The sequence below is a fragment of the Leopardus geoffroyi genome, chromosome C1 (assembly GCF_018350155.1).
Source record: "Leopardus geoffroyi isolate Oge1 chromosome C1, O.geoffroyi_Oge1_pat1.0, whole genome shotgun sequence".
Classification (NCBI taxonomy): domain Eukaryota; kingdom Metazoa; phylum Chordata; class Mammalia; order Carnivora; family Felidae; genus Leopardus; species Leopardus geoffroyi.
In genome coordinates, this window is record NC_059328.1 from 123,923,054 (window position 1) to 123,939,375 (window position 16,322).

Sequence of the window (16,322 nt, forward strand, 5' to 3'; positions counted from 1 at the left end):
TCTGTCTCTCGTGCTTACTTCAAGCAGTATTTTGGGGGCACCTGGGTGGCTCAGTCCTTTAAGCATCCAACTTCGTCTCAGGTCATGATCTCACGGTTTGGGAGTTCCAGCCCCGCTTCCGGCTCTGTGCCGACATTTTGGAGCCTGGAGCCTGCTTCAGATTCGGGGTCACCCTCTTTCTCTGCCCCTGCCCTGCTCATGCTCTGTCTCTCTCTCCTTCAAAAATAAAATAAACATAAAAATATTTTTTTAGAAAAGCAGTATTTTGAACGTTGAATTACTTATATTCTTTGATAAGTGAATTCGTGTCAAGTTGAAACAAAAGATACTCTTTTTTGTATCGTAGAGTTTTCATCTGTCTTCTAGAGAGTTTTTTTTTTTTTTTTTTTTAACGTTTATTTATTTTTGGGACAGAGAGAGACAGAGCATGAACGGGGGAGGGGCAGAGAGAGGGAGACATAGAATCTGAAACAGGCTCCAGGCTCTGAGCCGTCAGCCCAGAGCCTGACGCGGGGCTCGAACTCACAGACCGCGAGATCGTGACCTGAGCCGAGGTCGGACGCTTAACCGACTGCGCCACCCAGGCGCCCCTAGAGAGTTATTTTTAAAAAAATGAGACTATGTGCATGTTTTCTTAATATTTGAATATTGAATATGTATCTGCTGTTTTCTTGTAAATTCAGGGTTTTTGTTGTTGTTTATAAATACTGTTTTCTAGTGGAACAAGTATCTAGGATGCAAAACCATTTGTCACCATTTAGTGGATAGTAAGAATGCTTTTGGACAAATGAGTGAAAGTGATCAGAGTTTTCATTATTGTGCATATACATGAGTGCATGCACAGTTATACATTTGCCGATTCAAACATTGTAAAATACATGGTACACAGCGCATTCAGTTAAATTTTATTTTGCCTTTATCAGAGTACTCGTGATAGTAATGTGTTATTTTGAGTGCACAAAGTAGTTTTTCTTTTTAATTATATATGTAGTTATTTTTATTTGTTTAGTTAATCTCTATAAAAAGACATGCTTTTTATAAAGAAGCTTCACTTTCAGAAATTACTTTTCAACTTACATGTTGCAGTCTTAAGGCTAATATACAAAAGGAAACTAGCATTTATAAAATGAACTTAAATGTGAAAAAAAGCAGTTTGCTACTGCTGGTCATCTCACATCATAGCTAAGTAAATAATTGATATTGACATTGTAGCCAATGAATAAATAAATTTTTAGCTGTTTTGGAAGTAGGCTCTGGAATACAACAGCCATTTATTTTTCACTCTTCTATAACTTTTTTTTTTTTTTTTAGATTAACATTCTGTAGTTTAACCACAAAGAAATCTCTTTAATGTTGACAGGGAAACAAGCCTATCTTTAAAAATTTATTTTAGTTTTAAATAAATGGTTTTATTTTTATTTATCTGGTAATAAAATTTAGGACAGAAGAGGACCTGATCAAATTATAATTTAAGCAATTCCAATCTGTTGATAAGAGAATATTTTATAATTTTGTTATCCAAGAGCATATATGATGTGTCTAATTTTTCAGCCAAATATGCTCATTAAACTTTTGAGATATATTGTGTATTTCAACAAGAAAATCAATCTTTGTATTATAAAAATTTTCTAACATCTACAAAGTAGAGAGAATGGTATAATGGATCTTCATATACCTAACAACTATCAAATTTTGCCAATCTTCTCTTACCAACCTCCCAGACATGTTTTCCTGGACTATTTTAAAGCACATTCTAGCCACTTATCCTTTCACCTATAAATTTTTTCATATTCATCTCAAACTGAAAGGTCCTAATTTTTAAAAATATGATCACTCTGCCATTAACATATCTAACAAAATTATAATTTCTTAAAATCATCTGGTACCTGATCCATATTCAAATTGCTTTTAATTCACTTTTGTTCCTTAACTATACTCCCCCACCCCTGCCTTTTTTAAAAATCATGCTATTAATTTATCGGAAAAGCTGGATCATTTTTCCTATAGGATATATCACATTCTGGGTATCACAACAAGACTGCCGTTAGCCTGGGTGACTCAGACAACAAACATTTATTTCTCACATCTGTGGCCTGGAGAGCTCAAGATCAAGGCACTGGCAGATGCAGTGTCTGGTGAGGATATGCTTCCTGGATCTTAGGTGGCAGTGTTCTCACTGTGTCCTCTCAAGGCAGAAAGGGCAGCATCCTGTGGTGTCTTTATAAGGCACTAATTCCATCCATGAGGGTTCTGTCCTTAGTTATCTCCAAAAGCCTCACCTCCAAATACCATCACATTAGGGGTTAGGATTTTAACATATGAACTTGGGGAAGACATACATATTCACTTCATAACACACATCCCAGATTTTGCTGATTGTTTCCTTGGGGTGTCATTTAACTTGCTCCTCCTTTTCTCTTACTTCCTGTAAAATGGTACTTAGGTTAAGTCTTGATTTGATTCAGGTTCAGTTTTTCGGGAAAAATACCCTGGTGGAACTGGGTACCTCCTGTGATAACACATGAGTCACAAATGGCTGCAAGTCTTACTTTGGGTGATGCCAACTTTGGCACTATAAAATTTCTTACCAACCTTTAGGTAGTAGTCAGTTATCCATATGATTATTCTCTTGATGGACTATTTCATTTAGGGGTTGTAAAATGATTATTTTTCTAAGGGTCATTACTTCCGCATTTATTAGCTGGAATTCTTTACAGAGAGCTTTCTGTAACTACTATGTGGTTATCCTGAAACATGGTTCATATAGGAAGGGTTGAATAAATCTTGATTCTTTTCTTTTGTTCATTTTAGAGTAATGTTGCTTAGCAACTTCCATTAGTAACCATAGAGTATCATTATACATTCATGGATTTTTGTATATTTACTGTGTTTCAGACAATTGTAGTTACTCCGTTTTATGCTTAAACTGTCCTATCTTTGACCAGTGGGGGCCCCTTCAAATTGGCTCTACTGTCCTTTGAGTATGATCCTATTAATCTTTAACATCCTATTTGTTTTCTGGTGCAAGATGCCCCAGGCTCATCTGGTACTTTTCCTGCTCCATACTTGGATTTGGTCATTTTTTTTTTTTTTTTAATTTTTTTTTTTTCAACGTTTATTTATTTTTGGGACAGAGAGAGACAGAGCATGAACAGGGGAGGGGCAGAGAGAGAGGGAGACACAGAATCGGAAACAGGCTCCAGGCTCTGAGCCATCAGCCCAGAGCCTGACGCGGGGCTCGAACTCACGGACCGCGAGATCGTGACCTGGCTGAAGTCGGACGCTTAACCGACTGCGCCACCCAGGCGCCCCAGGATTTGGTCATTTCTTTAAGAACCCATGGTTTCTTTTAGTGGAAGATAATACAGATTACCATCAGGATTCTATAGGTGCTTACTCCTCCTGGGTCATTTTTTCCAGGCCTTTCAGTATACATAACTAGGAATATTTTTTTAGGAACAAGAAAATCATGAGTTATAAGTTAAATGAAGGTGACAGGTTTTATATAATTTCCTAACAATATTAAACTTCATGCAATTTTATTCATACACTATTCTGCTTTATTACCTTCCTTTATGCTGTTTCCTCTGGGCTATTATTCAGTCCCCCACACTCAGCTCAAGAATAGCTTCTCTTAGGAAACTTCCATAATCCTCAAAATGGTCTGTCTCCCTTTGGTAATTCCATGGTACCTGTATACCCCTATTGTGGTACTTAACACATTATGCTGTTCTTTTCATAAATATATGAAAAGAACGGCTGTCTTATTTTTCCTTAGCCTTTAGCACAAGTACTCTTTCTTGCATAGTAGGTTTTGATGAATGTTGAACAGAACATTTTTTTTGGAAGTTGTTGCTGTTTTGTTTGGGAATATTCTTTGTATACAAGCAAATACAATATTTAGAAATGAGTATAAAATATTTTCATAATCCTTTTTGATTTTCTGTTTCACTTGAACTTCTAGAGTTAAAAATCATGTAATAGGCTTATTTTATTAGAGATAAGTAATAAGGTTTAAAGTCATTTCATAGTTTCTGTAAATTTTTCCTCTACAGTATGTTTTTACTCAGTACAACAAGCCGTTCTTCAGCACCTTTGCAAAAACATCTATGTTTGTTCTATACCTTTTGGGCTTTATTATTTGGAAGCCATGGAGACAACAGTGTACAAGAGGATTTCGAGGAAAGCATGCTGCTTTTGTAAGTTTTAAATTTTAAGTGCTTGTTGGAGAGGGGATTTATTTTTTCAAAGTGTAAAGTTAGTAGTGTCTCAAAGGACTGTCAAATTTCAAGTTGTTAAAATGAATGAAGATAACATAAGAGAAACCGACTTTTGTCCAAAATTTTAAATTCTTCTTCTAATCAACCTGGTATCAAAACGTCTTATGAGAAATCAAAGGTGCATAATCACTTTCTTGCTGTTACCTCATAACATCCTTTGAGTTGTTAAAAATTATTAAGCTGGCCCAAATCAATTAATGTGGAGATGAAGATGAAAGTGAGGAGTAAGAAGAATATCTGGAGTCTTTGGTCATTTGCACACTGGTTGAATAGCATCTAATTAGTGGTAAAGTTGATTGTAGAAATGAAGTAATTCAAGGTTTTATTTATTGAAATGAGAATAGCATATTTAGACCATGTTTCAGATGTTTGGCTAACCAAATTATATTCTTTCATTGATAATCAGCACATAATGTGCTGATTCATAGAGTTGAGAGAAATGGCAGTTTATATAGTGATGTATCTTCCTTGTAGAAGTAGACACTGAATTTTTGAGAGTGAAGAATATTAAACTGCCTCTTACATTCTCTTCTTTTTCCCATCTCTCTCCTTTTCTCTTCTTTTAAAATTGTGATAGAATATGCATATCATCAGATTTACCATTTTAGCCCCTTTTCTCCCCCCCCTTTTTTATTGTAGTTAGATATAGATGGCATAAAATTTACAATTTTAACCATTTTTAAATGTATAGTGGCATAGAGACACTTTGGTGGCTCAACTTGATTGAACGTCCCACTTTGGCTTAGGTCATGATCTCACAGTTTGTGGATTCGAGCCCTGCATCAGGCTCATTGCTGTCAGCACGGAGTCTGCTTCAGATCCTCTGTTCCTGCTCTCTCTCTGCCCCTCCCCTCATTCTCTCTCTCTCTCTCTCTCCCCCCCCAAAAAATAAATTAAAAAATAAAAATAAATGTATAGTGTCATATAATGAACATTTTAAATGCTCGGTGGCATTAAATATATTGTCTTTGCTGTGCAGCCATCACCACTATCCATCTCCAGAACTTCTTCATTATCCTGAACAGAAACTCTATCCATTAAATAATAACTAACTCCCATTCCCCACTCTTTCCAAATACTTTCTTTCTCTTTTATTTTTTTGGTGTGTATTATTTTTTGTGCATTAGACTAGTATTATTTCTTGTCTTTTCTAATGAACACGTTCTATTTTTTACTTTGCAAAGGTAATGTACATTATATAAATGTGTATACATTGTAGTATTACATGTAGGAATATGTTATGTGTATATAATACATGCACATTATTGAAAATTTAGAAAATACAGAGGGACAAAAAGAAGAAAATAAGTAATTCCAACATTCACAGAATAACCTCAGAGTATTTTGGCATATATCCTGCCATTCTTTTTCATGTATTTTCATTTTATATTTTATAAATTGGAATTGTACCATTATGTCCTGTTTTACAACTGGCTTTCTGTTCTTAGTGGTATATCATGAACAATAATGTAGTATTCCTAGAACATTTTTTAATGTTTTTTTTATAGTAGTGATGAATGTTTATTGTTGAAGACAAATTATGGTAATAAGAAGAACAAGAATAGTCTGTCCATAATCTCACCATTCTAACACCACTATATATATTTGATACTTTCTAGAGCTGTGTATTTATGTGCATATATTTAAAATTATAGTAGAAATAAGTTTAATATCATTGTCTAACCTGATTTTGCCTTTCATGTAACAATATATCATAAACACTTTTCCAGGCCAATAAATAAACATTTGTTATTATCTTTTCTATTTTATTTAACTGTTCCTTGATAATTAGGTTGTTTTCACTTTTTCTTTTGATGTAAATAAATAGGAATATTTTTTATACACATCTGTAGTTATTTACTTAGGATAAATTTTGCAAAGCCTAATTGCTGGATAAAAAACTAATGCCATTTTTCAGGCTTTTGCTTCTTACTGCTAAATTACTATGTTTCATATCACTGTTAGCAATGCATGCGATTGAATCCTTACCAAACCCCAACATTTATTAATTTGACAGGTGAACAGTGATACTTTGTTTAATCTGCCTGCTTTTGGTAGCTTTTTCTTTTATTTGTTGTGTAATAGAATTCTTTTTGAGTTGTCTATATCTTGTTTATTTTTCTACGTTGACTCCTTCTTATTGACTTATAAGAAATCTTTTAAGAGCCTGGGCTTTGGTGTTTGAGTCTTGTTCTGTCATTTGCTTATTGCTGACCTTGAGCAAGTTATTTAACTTCTTCAGACTTTAAGCAGAGATAATAAGGTAGCTGTGGGTATGAATAAAAGCATGCTTCTGCAGCACTAGCCCAGAGTTCTCCCAAGTGCAGTCCAGGCCCTGAGATCCATTTAGGGGGTTCTTGGTGTTAATACTGTTATCAGTGTAACACTAAGATGTTTTTTGTCTTTTTCACTAATCCACCTGTCCTTTTCCTGCCAATCTGAAATGTTTTAATAGTATTGTGAAAAGGTTGTAAGTTTTATATTTAGACTGACTTGAATTTTAATCCTGGCTCTGTCACTTAGATGAAATCTCTCAGCTTCAGTTTCTTCATCGGTAAAATGAAGTTGATAATACCTACCTTGCATGATTGAATACTTGGCATTAGCTGCTATTTTTATTAATAATTATACTCTTAAAGGTCTACTCTGGATTCCTGATTCTGTTCCTTTGAGCTGTGAATGACAGCAGCCTTACTTTATAACATGAGTTTAATCATATTTTATGTCCCATTATCTGTAGTTTGCAGATGCTGAAGGGTACTTTGCTGCTTGCACAACAGATACAACTATGAATAGTTCTTTGGTAAGTGCTTTTTTTCTCATCAGAAGTGGAATGGGTGGAATTGAGCCATGACAGGAAGGACTGAAATAGCTTTATAGCACCACTATATTAAGATATAGATATATCTTAAAACTGGGTGCCTTCCATAAGAATTGTAACTTAGTACTTTGTTTCCTGGGACCTAGAAGTAAGCAATTCCACCTTCTAAAGAGAGAGGGGAAGAGTTTATTGGTTATGGAGTGAAAATACTAAGGGACAGTCCTTTGTCCTTTGTTTCTTACTAACTTTGTCACTTTGTGTTCATTATTATTATTATCACTTAGAAACAAATATATTTGCTGGACACTGACAATATATAAGCAGATTATTTATTCCACAAATTTTTATACAAATTTTAAGAGCACTTAATATTTGTTAAGCACTTGTTCTAGGCTCTAGAGATACAGCTTATGTTCTAGTGTGTGAGAGTGTGTGTTTGGGGAGGGGGAAAGAGATAATAAGTGAACCAGTAAAGTAATTAACATATTCACTTATTTTAAGCATTTATAATCTAGTTGGAGAGAAAGTATGTAGAAATCTGGGTTTTTGTAGATCATTGTTAAGGCCTTTCTGTAAAATGTATTGGTCCAAATGTGGCATTCTATCTTATAAAAATTTCAATGTTACTCTAAAGTTTAAACACCAGTTTATAAAGTACTAGTGTGGTGACTTTATTATTGTTTGCCTTTTAGAACTGTAGTTGTATGCAGGATAGGCTACCAGATGCTCTAAAGAATTTATGAAGCTTAGAGAAAATCTCATTTCTTTTGTCTGGGATCTTTAAAATCAGTAAGGTTAATATCAGTTGCCTCTATCAGCGTAGAAGGAAGAGTTGAGGTGGCAGACTATTCTTATAACTACTCTTCTACTGATTTTTGCTGTTATCTGTGAGATGGATATGTCAAAATTTTCTAGACCAAATGCTGTAATAAAAAGTTTAGTGAATGAAGAGACTATGTCTTTTTTAAGATCCTGTTGCCTCTTCATTTACTGAATATTTTCCATTGGCAGAGTTCTATGCCAAGAGCTAAAGGGAAATTAAATTAAAACATTTTCTGTTAATTTAAGAAACAGCCTAGTTAAAGAATTGTGCCTTAAATATAGATCATTTAAAGAACATTTGTAAAAACAGAAGAATTCAGAACCATTTAAAAACATAGACCTTTAACGCATGGTTAGATAAACCTGGTAGTTCTGTTGTCTACCACTTGATTATTTTATATCTCGGCTTCTATAAAAGTATTTTTTTAATGTTTATTTATTTATTTTGTGAGTGAGAGGGGTGAGTGGGGTGGGGAGAGGCAGAGAGAGAGGTAGAGAGAGAGAATCCTAAGCAGGCTCAGCCTGGAACCCAACTCTGGGTTTGATCCCACAACTGTGAGATTATGACCTGAGCTGAAATCAAGAATCAGATGCTCAACCACCTGAGCCACCCAGGTGCGCCAAGTTTTTTTAAATACCATTTTATGAGGTTGTTATGAGGACTAATGGGAAATATATGTTTAACTGCTCTGGACTTGGTGTCTAGTGCATTGCAGGAACTGATAAGTGGTAGCCATTTTTTTTTTCTGTCCATTAAACCTGTAATAGTTTTAGGAATCTTAACCTTCAGTTGAATTTTAAGTAATAAGAGGAAATAATTTGGCAGATATTTACACATTATCTACTTGATTATCTCTTTATTGTCTGCTTTCCCCTTTAACCTACATGATCATTGATGACAGAGACTTTGTCTTCTTTCACTTTTATAACCCCGTTATCTACAACGGTTTCTGACATAGTAGAAATTTAGCATGTATTTGTTAAAAGAATACATGAAAAGGAATAGGAGATAATCTGTTAGCTTGAGAAAGGGGTCTGTTTTTATAACATTTAAAGGCTAAATATCATAATGTACCAATGCTGTTCCAATATATTTTGGAAAATTCTCTGTAAATATGGTGGTGAACAGCTGTGTTTTGAGCGGTATATATGACTATATACTCTCATCTTAAATTTTAGACAATATATCAACTATTATATTTGCTGTTTATATTTGTTTCTGTTTTTGTTACATTCTAGAGTGAACCTTTGTATGTTCCTGTGAAATTTCATGATATTCCAAGTGAAAAACCTGAGAACACAAACATTGATACTGAAAAAAGTAAGCAAAATTTAGAATTTTATAACTTAGAAATGGGAAGAAATTTTAGTTTCATTTAAACCATCCCCAAACTTAGTGATTTTGTGGGTTGACTAGGATCACCTGGCATTTCTTCTTTTCCATGTGGTGTTGGCTTCGCCTGTAGTCTTCCAGAAGTTTTGTCTAGAAGGTTTTCTTAATTCAACTAGAAATAATTTAAAAATATCAGAAATCTGTATGGTTTTATTATATATATATTTTCAAATGGACAGTGTCCTCTTCAGCCATGCCACTAAACACCCCTAATAGCAAATTATAAGAGTTTCTTGTATCTGTGAATGGTGCAAAGAATGTCAGCTTCAGTGTAAGACAGTGTTTATCCATAATACTCTCTTGCAAAGAGTGAACCTCTAGAGGAGTGTTCCGCATGCTTGACCAGAAAAATAATTCTCGTAAATTGGGTATCTATGAGGAAAAATCCAAGTAAAGTTACACAATAAATGCTAAAATAATAACCATACTATAATCCTGGCCAGGCAATATATGTACATAATTGCAGAACTCTTGTTTGAATATTTGGTCTCATTTTAAAGCCTTTAAAACATTTTTATAGATGAAAACCGTTTTCCTGTTAACTCTGAGCAGAGCTGCTCCAGTTAATGATATAACTGCTTTTCTTTGCTGTCCAAGTCTGATCATATATGGATTAAAGAATACACATTTATCAGTAAATTAAAATTTATGGGTTTTGTTGGATGTGAGGGGAGACATTTAATGATTTTGTATTATACTTTTCCTTTTAAGCTCCCAAAAAGTCTCGTGTAAGGTTCAGTAATATCATGGAGATTCGACAGCTTCCATCAAGCCATGCATTGGAAGCCAAGCTGTCTCGCATGTCACATCCTACTGTGAAAGAACAAGAATCCTTACTCAAAACTGTAGGGAAACTTACTGCAACTCAAGTAGCAAAAATTAGCTTTTTTTTTTGCTTTGTGGTAGGTCTTCTCTTTATTATATGTTTAGAACTTGAATTTTAAGACAGTGTACATACCAACAGTATGCCATTTAAGTGTAATACTGTTAGTTTGCTTAATCGTGACTTTAAACTCAGCTATCTAGCATCATTGGGGAATTTGAGTATCAGAGTCAATAACTGCTTGCCATACCTCAGAGAATTTGGTAATTACTATAACATTATAGCTACTTCTGTATATATTTGGAATTTGACATTGCTTCAGGGTCAGAATAATTAATAGTTATTTTATACTATGATGTATACAAGGGCTAATAAATACCCAGATAAGAGTTTACTGTATGCATTGATTTTGTCAAAAAAGTGGTTTGGTGGTTGTATAATAAATTCATGTAAATGTGGTCAAATATTTTAGCAACTACTCGTAGTAAACATTTCTACAGAATTTTTTGTAGTATTGTTGATAGCTTCTTTATTCTATTAATATAGAAACTGAAAAATGTGCTTAAGATTTCATGATAGAACAATCGTGTAGCAAATACGCTTTTTGAATAAGCTGGGATTACTTGTCTGAGTTAGTGAAAACTCTGGAGTTTAGAATTTAATAATGAATTTCATTGCTCTTTGCTGTGTATGTCATTGGAAGCAGCCTAATCCAAGGTTCTTTAGTATGAGCCTATAAGATTTAAATTTATATTGAACTTTTTTAAACACTAGATAATGCATGTTAATGTCAATATCATTAGCCTGATTATAAGATTTTTTTACTTCCCAGTTTTGCCTCATTGTGTAGCCCACTCTTTTCTATCCTCTTCCTGGATAACATCTAGTTGAGTGTTACTTTGATTAATATATTCAGCAGTGCAAATCAGAAAATCTTTGTGAGTTATGATAATTACATATATACTAAAAAGCTCATACATTTGGATTATGCTGTTAATGAATTTCCAAATGTTTGCTTATTTTAAAAGAATGTAAGGCTCATACATTTGGATTATGCTGTTAATATGGATTTCCAAATGTTTGCTTATTTTAAAAGAATGTAAGGCAAGACTAAGATTTATTAATTATATGTTACCTAATTTTCAAATGAGACTTGAGGTAGAGAATAATAAAAGCATCTATATAGTAAAAGTTAAACCTGGGTGGCTCAGTTGGTTAAATGTCCAACTCTTGATTTTGCCTCAGGTCACTATCTCACACTTCATGAGACTGGGCCTCACACTGGGCTCTGTGCTGACATCATGGAGCCTGCTTGGGATTCTCTCTCTCTGTCTCTCTGCCCCTCCCTTGCTCATGGTCTCTCTCAGAATAAATATATAAACTTTAAAAAAAAGAGGGAAAGATAAGAGCCAGATTAAATGGTTAGTGTGTGTGTGTGTGTCTGTTTAGAGGGGGAGCTGGTTGTGGAATAGGATGATTATATCAGGAACTTCAATTTAAAGGAAGAAAGCTACTTCAAATGAGCACACAGTTTATCCCTAGGCAAATTGGTAAAAGGAAAGGCAAATAGGAAAACCTCATGAATTACACAACTTATTGCCTATTAAAAAGAAATACTGTATTTCCCTTCTTTGGATAAAGCAATTTTCCAACTCACGACTCTGAGAGAATGTATTACATAGATTAAATACATTACATAGGTACTATTCCATGTAGCAGGTTTATATACAGATAGATATGTGCATATAAAAAGCCTTTTAAAAATTGTGATGAAATATATGTGCTATACATTTGCCATTTTAACCTTTTTTTTTTTTCATTTTAACCATTTTTAAGTGTATATAGCTTTAGTGGCATTAAGTACGTTCATATCATTGTACAACCACCACCATCTATCAACAGAACATTTTTCATTGTGTAAAACTGAAATTCAATATCCATTAAATAAGTCCCCTTTATTATCTTCCCCAGCCTCTGACAACCACCATTCTACTTTCTGTCACTATGAATTTGACCACTCTTAAGTACCTTGTATGAATGGAATCATATACTGTTTTTCCTTTTATGACTGGCTTACCTCAGCATAAAGTCTTCAAGGTTCATCCTCATAGCATGTGTCAGAACTTTCTTCCTTTTAATTTTTTTTTTAAGTTTGTTTTGAGAGAGAGAGAGAATGCACACATGCCTGGGGGAAGGGCAGAGAGAGAAGGGCAGAGAGAGGATGCCAAGCAGGCCTCCACACTGTCAGTGTGGAGCCCAAGGCAGAGTTTGAACTCAGGAACCATGAAATCATTACCTGAGCTGAAATCAAGAGTTGGATGCTTAACTGACTGAGCCACCCAGGTACCCCAGAACATTCTTCCTTTTAAAGGATGAATACTATTTCATTGTATGGATATACCATGTTTTGTTTATTTATCCGTTGATCTGCATTTGGGTGGTTTCCACTTTTGGTAGTCTTTAAAATAAAATAAAATAAAATAAAATAAAATAAAATAAAATAAAATAAAATAAAATAAAATAAAATAAAACCTAAATAAGTTACAAGCCTAGAAAGCTATGTTAGTATTTAGTAAAGACATTTCTATAGAAAGAATAATAAAGCTTTTTAGAAACTTATTTAAGAGAGTGATAAGCCTTGATAAGGTTTAGAGCAGTGCTATTCAATACAAATATAATATGAGCCTGAAATGTGGTTGTCCTATGTATTTTTGAATTTTCTACAATTAGAAAATATTTAAAAAAATTTTAAATGTTTATTTATTTTTGAGAGAGAGAAAGAGAGAGACAGACAGACAAAGCATGAGCTGGGGAGGGGCAGAGAGAGAGGGAGACACAGAATCCGAAGCAGGCTCCAGGCTGTCACCTGTTAGCACAGAGCCCAATGTGGGGCTTGAACCTACAAACCCTGAGATCATGATGTGAGCTGAAGGGATGCTTAACTGACTGAGCCACCCAGGCACCCCCCAAATTTTTTAAATGATATTTTAAAAATTTTTAAAAGAGAAATCAAGAGAAACAAGTAAAGTTAATTTTAATACTATATTTTTATTTACTGCACCATGTATAAAATATTTTAACATGTTATCAGTGTAAGAATTGCGATAGTTTATATTCTTTTTCTGTACTAAAATCTTCTAAGCATTTCAATTTCATTTAAATTTCTATTTTTATTTAAGTTTCTATTTCTTTTCAACTTCAGTTTTTCAGTTTTAGTTGCAAAACATTTCAGTTCAGGCTAGCTACTTTTCAGTTCCTCAGTAGCTACATGTGGCTAGTGGCTAATGTACAGTGCAGGACAGAAGGAGTTAGTGATTACTGTATTTGCCAGTCCACCTTGAATGTCTTTTGTCTCATGAGGACTTGTGGTGTTTTAATTTTTCTCTGTAAGATATAATTTGGGTCATATAGTACTTATCTAGAGTACCTTTTATGATAATTTTAAAATAACTTATCACTCATGAAATAATGAAATATATGACTTATTTGTGATAGATTATTTTATTAGTAAGTGGTTGTCCTCACCTCTGGAATAATAAAGTGAAACACTGTAAGGTTAATTTTTATTGGAGGGTAATTGAGATGAATCTTCTTTTGTGATAAGAGTGTGTTGGGTTTGAAAGCCAGAGAATGGGGAGAGGTGAAGAATAGGAAGGTCTTTCTAGAAAGAGTTTATTTATAACTCATGATGAATTCTTAGGAGTTTTGAATGGCTGCTACCTAAGTGATCTGTTTTTATTTCTGTATCTTGTATTAGCAGAGACAGTGAGATTGTTTGGAAAATGAGTATTTATGTGTTAAAGTGGTAAGGAAAGTGGGTCCAGAAAGCTCATGATCACCCTGTAAGTTTTATTGGTTCTTGCAGACAGATCTCCAAAAGATAATTAAGAGTAGAATCTTACTTTTCTAGCACTTGAACCACAAGCAGATTGTGGCTTTTATTGCCATATATGTTTGATACTGTTCATCTTAGCAATTGCTACCTCATTTTCTCGTTTAGAAAGTCAAGTGAAATTATCTAGGGAGTCAGAGAACTACAGATGGTGTCAGAATCACTTTGCTATAGTTTTACTCTGGCTTTCACTTTGAGTACAGTGTAGACTACATGAATCTACTAGACTCAGCTATCTGCTGCCTTCTAGCAGTGGTCTAAGATATGCCTTTGTTGCTTCGCTGAAATGTGTATGCTAATAATTATAGTACTCACGTAACTAAAAGTTCTGAGAGAGATCAAGAGGTGTACCTTTCTTAAGAGGACATTCGTTCTTCAGTGGAATATGAATGTCTAAGTAACAGTGATGCCAAAAACAGAGAGGAGTTAATTGACTTTGATCCAGCAGTCTGCTTCTTAGTATATATATTAGTGACACTCATGCACATATGTACCCGGAGGCATGCACTAGAATGTTCATAGTATCATTGTTTGAAATAGTCAAAAAATATCCATTAACAGAAAAATGGATGAGTTGTGATAATAGGCATTAGGATATCTAATAGCAGTGAAAATAAATGAATTTTGGAACACCTGCCCCCAACACACACAGCAGGCTTCATCAAAAAGAAGTCTTACTTCTTATTCCTTAAATTAGGCACAGTATTGAGGATATAAGAATATCCTAGCCTGGATGAGCCTAAGAGAAAAAAAAAAAAATCCTCAAACTGGAAAACTTCCTTAAATTATATCCAGTTATGAGAACTCTTTGTATTGTGTCTCCAAACTGAGTATCAGAGAAATAATCATAATTAGCTAGCAAATTCACATTTTTTATTGTACTTTTTTAGATTTCCAAAATGAATGTCTTTTTATCTATCAGTCTACCTAGTTGGTAGCTACCTTGATCCATCCCCATAGGCATCATCTCGTTGAGTAGATTTCTCATCATGCTATGTTTATCTGTACATATTTTAATATTGGAGAATTTCCCCAAATTCAAATTTGATTTAGATAAACTTTAATAGAATGCTAGAAGTGTTTGGATAAAGCAAATTTTAAAGTTGATACTCAGTTTTACCCTCATTAAAAAAAAACTTGAATACTAATTTTAATGAGCTATTGTTAATTTCTTAAGGGAAATTGAATAGCAACGATCTTAGATCTAATTGTAAATGCCTTCTTTTTTGAGCTTGTAATTTTTCAATAGAAAGCAACTTTTAAAAGCTCTTATGATAAAATATTTAGGGGGAGAAAAAAAAGGAGGGTCCTATAAACTGTGACAGATGTAAGCATGTCATTCAATTGGGTTCACTTTGTTTTCTTTGTCTTTAGTGGTTTCTGGCAAATTTGTCATATCAAGAAGCACTTTCGGACACACAGGTTGCTATAGTTAATATCTTGTCCTCAACCTCTGGTAAGAAATTTGTCTTCAAAATTTACATTATAACTTGAAACCTTTTTCTGTTATATGTGTATGTACATATACACACATTTTTATCTTATTACAAATTACATTCATTCTAATAATGTACATTAGTGTATTGTAACTACATAAATGTTTGTAGTTTTATGCTGTGGCCTTGTACTGTTTACATTCCTTCGACTATGTTATGGCATTTTTTATATAACAACATATTAAAGTTTGATGGGCTGTTTTTTTGTATTGTGGTTGTCATTCCTTTCACATATTCTTTCTGAAGATCTTTTTCTGGACCCTTTGGCTAAATGTAATTGCTTTTTTCAGAACCATAATTTACCCAATGAAAGATGTTTTATTTTAAAAATTGAATCACCTTCCAAATCTGGGAGAGAAAAAGTATTTTTGAAGCTGTAAAAATAACTTGAGCACACATGCTTGATTATGATGAGGTCATAATGTTACTCTGAATGCTCAATTTAAGTCTTATTAGTTTAAAATAAGTAGGGTTATACTTAATCTGTATTGTTGAAATAAACATGATTTAGTTTAAAGGCTGCTTTCCACAGTATTAAAGCTGATGTATCTTTTTTCCCTGCAGGACTTTTTACCTTAATTCTTGCTGCAGTGTTTCCAAGTAACAGTGGAGATAGATTTACTCTTTCTAAACTACTAGCTGTAATTTTAAGGTAAGAATGTAACATAATAGCTAGTTAATTCTGCTTAAAAATATAATGTTTAAAATTTTTCTGTTAGTGACATAGGATAGTTTATATTATACTATGGCAAAGCAAGACGAGGATGAAAGAAGGGTTTATGTGGATATCATGCT

At 33.6% G+C, this 16,322-nt stretch overlaps 1 protein-coding gene across 3 annotated transcripts in view; it reads left to right on the top strand.

Annotated features, from left to right (window-relative positions):
* SLC35F5 (solute carrier family 35 member F5) overlaps positions 1–16,322 on the top strand; it is a 52,338-nt gene that overhangs the window by 16,643 nt on the left and 19,373 nt on the right. For all 3 annotated transcript variants that reach the window (XM_045479569.1, XM_045479567.1, XM_045479568.1), the window contains exons 4-9: positions 4,056–4,199; positions 7,021–7,083; positions 9,163–9,244; positions 10,028–10,218; positions 15,406–15,487; positions 16,092–16,179. In XM_045479569.1, coding sequence (XP_045335525.1) covers positions 4,056–4,199; positions 7,021–7,083; positions 9,163–9,244; positions 10,028–10,218; positions 15,406–15,487; positions 16,092–16,179 — 650 coding nt within the window. The remainder of the gene's footprint in view (positions 1–4,055; positions 4,200–7,020; positions 7,084–9,162; positions 9,245–10,027; positions 10,219–15,405; positions 15,488–16,091; positions 16,180–16,322) is intronic.